Source organism: Falco biarmicus, chromosome 7 (genome assembly GCF_023638135.1).
Source record: "Falco biarmicus isolate bFalBia1 chromosome 7, bFalBia1.pri, whole genome shotgun sequence".
Taxonomy (NCBI): domain Eukaryota; kingdom Metazoa; phylum Chordata; class Aves; order Falconiformes; family Falconidae; genus Falco; species Falco biarmicus.
This window is the reverse complement of record NC_079294.1, coordinates 71,212,532-71,221,307: the sequence shown is the minus strand read 5'-3', so window position 1 is coordinate 71,221,307 and position 8,776 is coordinate 71,212,532. Positions and strand designations below refer to the sequence as shown.

The 8,776-nt window shown below is 61.1% G+C and overlaps 2 protein-coding genes across 2 annotated transcripts; both read left to right on the top strand.

Annotated features, from left to right (window-relative positions):
• The first annotated feature begins 1,891 nt into the window (after positions 1 to 1,891).
• Positions 1,892 to 4,063, top strand: COMMD4 (COMM domain containing 4). Its single transcript, XM_056345241.1, has 8 exons — positions 1,892 to 2,127; positions 2,208 to 2,279; positions 2,397 to 2,462; positions 2,723 to 2,762; positions 2,874 to 2,993; positions 3,189 to 3,269; positions 3,376 to 3,552; positions 3,853 to 4,063. The coding sequence occupies exons 1-8, from the start codon at positions 2,125 to 2,127 to the stop codon at positions 3,891 to 3,893; spliced, it is 600 nt and encodes a 199-aa protein (XP_056201216.1). The 5' UTR covers positions 1,892 to 2,124; the 3' UTR covers positions 3,894 to 4,063.
• A 138-nt stretch (positions 4,064 to 4,201) lies between these two features.
• NEIL1 (nei like DNA glycosylase 1) lies at positions 4,202 to 8,747 on the top strand. The gene is made up of 9 exons (XM_056345240.1): positions 4,202 to 4,694; positions 4,808 to 4,927; positions 5,093 to 5,171; positions 6,303 to 6,402; positions 6,547 to 6,671; positions 7,184 to 7,211; positions 7,766 to 7,827; positions 7,997 to 8,198; positions 8,356 to 8,747. Exons 1-9 carry the CDS (start codon positions 4,276 to 4,278, stop codon positions 8,373 to 8,375), a joined length of 1,155 nt encoding a protein of 384 aa, XP_056201215.1. The 5' UTR covers positions 4,202 to 4,275; the 3' UTR covers positions 8,376 to 8,747.
• The last annotated feature ends 29 nt before the right edge of the window (positions 8,748 to 8,776 follow it).

Below are 8,776 nucleotides of genomic sequence, written 5' to 3'. Positions count from 1 at the left end.
CTCCTTTCTGAGGCCCTGGATCCCTACTGTGCATGTGATAGCAGGGCCTTACTCACACCTCGGTCTCAAAGGGAACAAAACTTGAAAGATAAAACCTGTTGGCTAAGGGGGAGCACGCATCCAGTGGTATAACACCTTTATGTTGTCTAAATTGATGAAAAAGACTTGCTTATCAAAGTTATCCATACAAAAAGGCTATATAACTGCAAGGCTATAAAATCTTGACACAGGCAGCACTCAATGGAGCTCCCTCTCAGCCAGCCTGAGATTCCCTGCCATCACCATGCTGTGCTTTCCCTCAGAGCAGCTTGTATGTCTATTTACTTTCTTTTGCTTTTAGCTTACTATAATAAGCTGAGCTTCATCTTCTCCAGCACTTGACTAACCACTCTCTAGTGCTAGGGAGTTTAAAAGGCCAAGGAAATACACCCCTGGTGGGGTTGCTTTGGGGGAAATCAAGTGCTGGGCTGCTCCCTGGCTAAGAAGCCCTTCCTGCTCTGTGTGGGGTACTTTCCTTCATCCCAAAATGCAAAGCACCCTGTGATCAGAGCTCTCATTGCTGCCTACTTAATTACAAGCTAAAGTGTTTCCCCCCAAAAAAACCAAACTTAGGTGTGTTTTCCCTTCTTGCTGCATGTTTTTCCCCAGTGTATGGAGGCAGAAAGCAGGCTGTACATGAAGATACTCACTTCAGAAGGAAATGTCAGTTGCTTTTTTTTATTCTATAATCAAGGATCATCCAGTCCCAAGGATCTCCAAGGCAGGCAAGGAAGAGCCTCTCTGCAGTGAGGGGCAGAGCTGACCTCATCCTGCCCTTGGGGCTCTTGTCCTTGCTTGCAGGCTGTATGGGGCGGTCCTGCGGGAGCAGGGAGCCTGCGTGTTGCTGGCAGGGACGTGCTGAGCTCCCCTCTCCCTTTCCAAGAGGAAGAGGAGCTAAAGCCAGCCCTCCCTTGTACTCTGCAAGACAAGGAATCCACGTAGTGCTCCGCAATTCCCACCCTCCCTTGCCAGCTTCTACCTGGAAGTGACCCACAAGCACGTTCCTCAGGGGGAAAAACCTGCTGCATTCCCCAAACTTTGAGAAAATCAGAGGGATGCCCAAAGGCACGGAGCAGGTGCTGGTGCTGCTTGTCAGCTCACAGCTGTAGGGCTGGCTGCACAAAGCAAGGGGTGAGAACTTCCCCAGAACTGACACCTCCTCTCTTGGATGTCACCTACCCCCAGCAGGTGAGTGAAGGGTAATAAGCATAACCCAGAGCCTGACCAGCCTAACCAGACTAGTTCTGCTGCACTTAGGAGGAAAAGAGGAACCTATTCTACAGAAATCTCTTTAAATGCTGGTTTTCTAGAAGTGACACTTACCCGAAGGCGCAGGCAGGAATGAGCCGACCTGCAGTGATGAAAGCAAGCGTGCCAAAAAAGGGGGAATCCCAGCAAATGGGCTGAGTCAGCGGGGGAAAAGCAAAGCAGGGGAAGAAAAAATAATACTCCAACAGCAGTTGGAGGCCACCAGTGTGAACAACCAGGGCTCTGCTGGGCCTGTGGCAGCTGCTGAGTCCTTGCCTGATGCCCTTGAACCCCACAGTGTCCCGCTTGTTCCCGCTGCCGGGTGTCCCAGCTCTGCCCGACGGACCCTCAGCCCAGCATCGTCCCGCCCACGGGTGCTGGTGCCCGGGGAAGCCCCGGAGCGACGCGGGGCGGGCGGAGCCGGGGGCGGAGCCGCGGTGGGCGGGGCGCGGGGCTAGAGAGGAAGGGGCGGGGCTGTAGAGCGAGGGCGGAGCTGTAGGGCGAAGGGCGGGGCTGTAAAGCGAGGGCGGAGCTGTAGAGCGAGGGCGGAGCTGTAGGGCGAAGGGCGGGGCTGTAGGGCGAGGGGCGGGGCGCAGCGGCACCTCCCCGGGCCAGCGGTCGTCGCCGTGCTGCGGCCCTCGGCCCCCCGGCCCTGCCGCGACCCCCGGCGGAGCAGCGCTGCCCGCTGCAGCTCCCTCGGGGGCGCGCAGCACCGCTCCGGGGCAGCACCGGGGCGGGGCCGCGCCGCGGGGGCGGGGAGAGGCGGGGCGGCCGCCCGGTAGCTGTTCCGGGTCGCGGAGGCGGGTATCTGCAGCGGTACCTGGGACCGGCGGCGACATGGTGGGGAGGGGGCCGGCGGGGCCGGCGCGGGGGGGCGCGGCGGGGCTGCGACGGGCTCTGACTGTGCCTTCCCCCCGCAGCGGTTCCGCTTCTGCGGGGACCTGGACTGCCCGGACTGGGTCCTGGCCGAGATCAGCACCCTGGCCAAAATCGTTAAGTGCCGCCCCTCCCTTCCCCGTGTCCCCCTCCCTTCCCCGTGTCCCCCTCCCTTCCCCGTGTCCCCCTCCCCTACCTGGGCACGGTGGTCACTTCTGTTTCTGCCCCCGCAGTCCTCAGTGAAGCTGAAGCTGATCTGCGCCCAGGTGCTGCGGGACCTGCTGGGGGAGGCCATCGAGGTGAGTGCGACCCCCCCGTGGGGGGGCCGGGATGGAGACAAAGCGTTGCAACACTATAAATGCATAATTAGCAATAGTACTGATTTTTGTAGTCTTAAGCCAGGCCTCGGTGTTGAGAACGCTGCCAGCCAGTACCAGTAGTAATAATATTAACTATTATTATTGTTAACACAGAGGTGAGAGTGGTCAGCGCTGATGTGGGTGGGGAGGGCATTATGTGGCCATGTGGTACCTGATGCTGACGCTCTGCCCTCCCACAGTACGAGAAGATTCTGAAGCTGACCTCGGATGCCAAGTTGGGTGAGTGGTGCTGACTCACCCCCCAGGGAGCTGCATGCTGGTGACGGGCAGCAATGTGGCAGGGGCCCCATATGCCGAGGCGGTGGAGCTGACCTTCTGTCCTGCCTGCAGAGTCGGGGGATGTGAAGGCAACCATCGCCGTCCTCAGCTTCATCCTCTCCAGTGCCGCCAAGCACAATGTGGACAGCGAGTCCCTGTCAAGTGAGCTGCAGCAGCTGGGGCTGCCCAAAGGTGGGGGACCCTCAGGGGGGACGTGCTAGGGCTGAGCTGGCAGCTTCTGGCACTGCGGCTTCACGCCCAGAGCCACTGTGTGCCATCTATCTCCCCTCTGTGCCATCTATCCCTAGGAGCTCCTCTGAGTGCTTTACTGGGGTTCAGCCAGGTGTGAGCAGGGGGTTTCTTGTCTTGTCTCTCCTCCCTGAGCAGAGCATGCCAGCGGGCTGTGCCGGTCCTACGAGGAGAAGCAGAGCTCCCTACAGGACAGCCTCAGGGCCTGTAGCCTGAGATGTGAGTGCAGCGTTGAGTCTTGCTGGGACATGGGGTTTGGGGGTTGGGGTCAGTCACCCTGCCCAGGGGTGCCAGGGTTCTGACACTGGCCACCCACCCACCCTAGTGAGCCAACTGGGCTCGGTGCGCTGGCGGGTGGATTACACTCTCAGCTCCAGCGAGCTGCGGGAGGTCAACGAGCCCCTTGTGCACCTGATCTTCAACGTGCGGGACAGGGAGCATGGGAAGACAGTGGCCATCCCCATGGCCCTCTCGGCTGACAAGTTCCGGGTGCTGCTGGCAGGTGAGACCAGAGGAGGGGTGGCAGCAGGGACCCCTGGCCCTGGAGGGCTGGGGGGGATGCTGGGGGGATTTTGGTGCCCGGGGGGGGGGGGGCGGGATGTTGGTGCTGGGGGGATGCTTGGACCAGGGGGAGATGCTGGGGGGATGCTGTGGGGATTCTGGGATCAGGGGGAGATGCTGAGGGGATGCTTGGACCAGGGGAGGATGCTAGAGGATGCTGGGACCAGGGGGTGGTGCCGGGGCCAAGGAGAGATGCTGTGGTGCTGGCAGCTCCCCCGCCACCTTGCTCCTCTCTCCTCAGAGCTGAAACAGGCGCAGGCCCTGATGAACACCCTTCTCTGAGGAGCTGAAAAGGAGCACCGACGCTGGATCGATCGCGAGGCCGGACTTGGTGCTCCCAGCTGGGCCTTGGCACCGCCGGGCTGGGGAGGGGGAGGCCGGGGGCAGCGTTCCCTGCCCGCGTACTTTAGACCCCCGGGGCCGCCCGGGGCAGCCTCAATAAAGGTGACGGTGACAAAGCCAAGCCGCCTCCCGCCTGTGTGTCCCCGCGGCGGCGCCTTGGGCCTTGCAGGCCGCGGCGGGGCCGTTGCCTGGGCGACGCGGTGGGACTACAGCTCCCGGCATGCCCCGCTCGCGGCGCAGCCAATGGGAGGCGGGGGCGGGGCGGGGCGGCGGGCCCGGTGTGGGGCCGGACCGGGCCGAGGCGGCGGGGCTGCTGCCGGGGATGCCCGAGTGCCCGGAGCTGCACCTGGCCGGGCGCTACATCAATGAAGCGTGCGGCGGGGTGGTGTTCTCGGGCGGCGTGGAGCGCTCGGCGGTGGGCAGGGGCCCGGAGGTGCCCTTCCGCAGCGAGGCCTACCGTATCTCGGCCACCTCCCGGGGCAAGGAGCTGCGGCTGACGCTGGCCCCGCTGGGCCCCGCCGCCACCCAGGATCTCGTCTTCCGCTTCGGTATGTCGGGGTCGTTCCGGCTGTGCCCCGCCGCCCAGCTCCCCCGCCATGCCCACCTCCGCTTCCTCACCCAGGAGAGCCCCCCGCGCGCCCTCTGCTTCGTCGACGCCCGCCGCTTCGGTTCCTGGCGCCTGGGTGACGCCTGGCAGCTGGGCCGCGGGCCCTGCGTCCTCTCCGAGTATCAGGCCTTCAGGTGAGCGTCCTCCCCTTCCCACGGCCGAGGGAAGGCCCCGCTGTGGTGGCTGCTCGTACTGCACAACAGCCATGCCCAGGGGAGCCTTCCTGATGCCCCGTGCTCTGTTGCAGGGAGAACGTGCTGAAGAACCTGGACGACAAAGCTTTTGACAAGCCCATCTGCGAGGCACTCTTAAACCAGAAGTTTTTCAATGGAATTGGGAATTACCTCCGCGCTGAGATCCTGTACAGGTAAGGTTGAGCACCTGCTGACCTGCCATGGAGGTTTGGGCTCCAGGAGTTTGTCAGAGCTCGGCAGCAACTCGGCTGAACCAGCTGGGCCTCCTTGCCTGGTAGACGCAGGCAAGTGCCAGAACCAAGAGTTCAGGCTTACGTGTAACAGATGGATTGTCTCAGGTTGAAGATCCCTCCCTTTGAAAAGGCTCGGACTGTGCTGGAGGCCCTGAAGGATCAGGAGCAGGCAAGGAGGAAGAAGGTAGGGAGCACCTGCTGCTTTTACGTGCTCAGAAAGGGTCAGGTTTCCAGATAGATGCCCTACAGGCATTCATTTGCCTGTGGCCCTGCAGGACATCTCAGCAGCTCCCTGGGGTACTGGGAGCCTCTTGTCTTCAGTGCAGGGAGCCAGACTGAGCTGAGAAGCATCCCTGATTCAGGTTTGGGCTCAGCAGTGGTAGAGGTGGTCTGGCCTCAGCTGGCTGCCCTGCTCCGGCTCTGCTTTGGGCTTAGCTGAGCATAAAGCTCTGGTTCACGGCTGCTGTTCTGGGCTTGTTCCAGCCCAGGGTTCGGGGCCAGTTTCAGTTCGTGTTTGGTTCATCGTTCTGATGAGGCAGAACACCGTCACGAGGCCCTTGCACAGCTCACACAGCCTGTGCCCACACTGCTGTCAGGAGGTATTTGCTGCTCTGGGTCTTTCTCAACCCAGTGGCAGGCATTTCCCCTTCACAGCTATAATGCTTGTGGCACAGGATCTTTCTCCTCAAGCATGTTACTGTCCTTTGCCATAAACACCCGTGTCTAAGCACATCTGCCCCTCCAGCGGAGTGGCAAATGGGGTGCCACAGTTCCATAACCTCACGTGTCTGGCTCTCATTCACACGTGGCCGGGCTGACGAGCTGTGACAGCTCCCCGGGCACATGCCTGCATGCTGTGCTGGTGCTTGGCTGCACCCGGCTTCTGCCGTCAGTAAGCCTCTGGTTATATTTGGGGTGGGTGAAGAGGAAGAAGCAAGGGAAACACACCTTGCAGGTGTAAAATCTCTGGGGAAGGCTGCAGTAGAGGCCACAGCTGATCACGTGGCCTTGGGGGAGAGGAGGTGGCTATTTTAAGGAAGCCTGAAAACAAAGCACACAACCTGAGGGCTGTTTTTACGAACTGCTGGTGTTCCTGGATGTTAGCCCTCTTTCACATCTTTGTAGCTGTGGGGAATACGCTAATGCACAGCTTGGAGCCTGCAGGGGTGAGCTCAGGGCTGGCACATGGCGGGGAGTGTGGCAGCTTGTCCTCAGAAGGGCAAGAGGAGATGGGGAATGTGGCTGCTGTTGGAGAGACCTCAGCAAGGCTGGGGCGGCTGGCGGGTGACTTCCCTCCCCTTCTCCACCCCTGCAGAATCGTTCCCTGACGCTGAGCAAGAAGCTGAAGATGATGCGGGAGAACCCAGATCTCCTGGAGCTGTGCCATACTGTGCCCATGGAGGTCATCGCCACAGGTAAGGTGATGGGACAGGGACAGCTGGGGGTGGCAGGGAGGCCTGGGCTTTGCTGTCCCAGCAGCAGGAGGCTTGGGAGGGCACTCTGACACCATGGTCACTGCTTCCTCTCTACTTCTGTCCTTTCCCTCTCTCCCTTCCTAGAGAAAAACCTCTTAGACCCAGATCACTCTGATAACTACGCCGCTTTCAAGAACTGGCTGCAATGTTACCTGGTGCCCGGCATGAGCTCCCTGCGTGACCGCAACGGCAGGACCATATGGTTCCAGGTAGCAGTCCAGGGTCACCGCCTGGGGCTGGGTGCCTCCCAACCGCTGCTCCATGGGGACACTAGCCATTTTCTGCTTCCTGAGACCCCCCAGCACTACGCTGTGTTGCTGGGGGTCTCCCTCTCTGCCAGACTGCTGTCACTGCTGGCTGCAGAGGTGACAAGGACCATCTGCAGTGACCAGCCGGCCAGGGGATGGCAGGCAGTCTGGAGCAGAGGGACTAATTGTGGGAATGGGGGACTTGGGTGGTCTGGCAGCCCTGTTCCTCCCTCCTGTGCCCCCCTGTCTGGGTGAGGTGCCATGGCGGGGCCTTGCAGAAGGAGCAGGGGCTGATGAGAGAGTCCCCAAGGCACAGGGCAGGCAGAGCAAGCCCAGCTCCCCTGGCTTCCCAGGGAAACATGGCTGTTTCCCATCACTGTCTTGGCTGCGGGATGGAGAAGGGGCACAGATTTTGCTGCTGCTGCCTGCAGAACAAGCGCACCCCAGTCAATGCTGTGTCACCTTCCTTGCAGGGAGAGCCTGGCCCCATGGCTCCCAAAGGTGAGTGTCCTCTCTCCTCCCGGTGGGACCTGCCTTTGCTCCGGGAGGGCTGGAGACTGGGAAGCCCCACGCTTGCGGCACAGCATGGGGCCAGAGGCAGGAGCAAAGCCTCTCTTGCTGGGGTGCTGATGGGCCCATGACAGCCCGTGGCACTGGGGGACAGAGCCCACTGTCCCCAGGGCTTCTTATCAGCACACTGACCTCCCCGGGCATGGCTGTTGCACCTGCAGGATGGTTTCCAGGCCTGCACCTGCATCCCCTTGCTCACCGGCCAGGCTGGGAGCCGTGGGGTGTGCTCTCCCTGGGGGGGTGCTCTCCCTGGGGCTGCAAGCACAAACTGAGCTGTTTTGGCAGGGGAGGGAATCTGGGATGGGGGGAGAGGGGCCCCCTGCAGCCATTCCTCCACCCCAGTGCCAGTTCCTTAGCGCTCAGTTCACACATCACGTGGGACAGCACCCTGAAAGGTCACTGTGCTGCAGCCTGTCCCTCGTGGTGCAGGCGCGCTCTGCCCCATCTCCTCACCCTGCCTAACCTGGGCACGTCTTCTCACACAGGGCAGATGCCCCGCAAGAAGCACGCTCCACCAAAGGCAGATCCTGAGACTCCAACCCCCAAGGTAAGAAGCTTTGTGGTTGTGGCTCCTGCCGGGTCTAGAGGCTCTCCTGTTCCCTGTGCCTTGCTCAGGCTGCTTCCAAATTCATGGTGGTGCTCCTACTCCTGGAGTTTCTCATCATCTGGCGGTCCAAGCACACTTCTGCTAAGCTTTGGCTCTGATGTCCACCCAGGTCACCACACGTGCCTTGAAACGGCACCCCAAGACTGCAGCAAAACCCCTGAAGTCAGCCGAGGAAGAGGAGGTAGCTGACAGGCAGAGGAAGGGACGTGCTCATGGAAGGAGGAAAGCGACCGCTGCTCCTGCCTTGTCCGAGCCCGAGGTGCTGGTCAAAGCCAGAAGAAGCCGCCGGACAGCTGCGCGCAGGGGCAGAGGTGAGGCGGTAGTCCCTGCGGCTTTCAAACGCACAGGCGGGAGCTGTGGGTGCGCTCCCTCCGGGGGGCCAAAAGGCAGGAGAGGAGCAAGCAGGGCTTCACGGGGCAGAACCAGGCCCCCCCTCACCCCCCGACTTCTCATTTCTCCATCTTGCAGGCACAGCCCCTGCCGTGTGAGTGCCGTGTGCTGCCTTCCTCCTGAGGGGCATTTTAACAGCTGCAAAAGCTCAGGGAGGGCCCGGCCGGGGGCCTGGGTTAGTGCTGGCGAAACGGGGCTGTTCCTGTGCTCACACCCGCTTGCTACCACTGCAGCCTGCTCGTGTGGGACCGAGAAGCTGGGCTTGGTGATGGGGCTGCCTTACCCAGCATCCTCCTGCTGTCCCCAGGCATTCGAGGGGGATAAGGGCCACGGACCAGATATTGTGCTGGACTCTGACCCCATCCCTCTGCCTGAAAGTGGATTCCCTCTTTCTTCCCCTCTTCCCTTCCCGGCTGCTGCCTGGATCACTGGTTTTAGCTGGCTATTAATAAAAGTATTTTGTGTAGGAATCGCCGTGCACACCTTTTTATACTAAGGA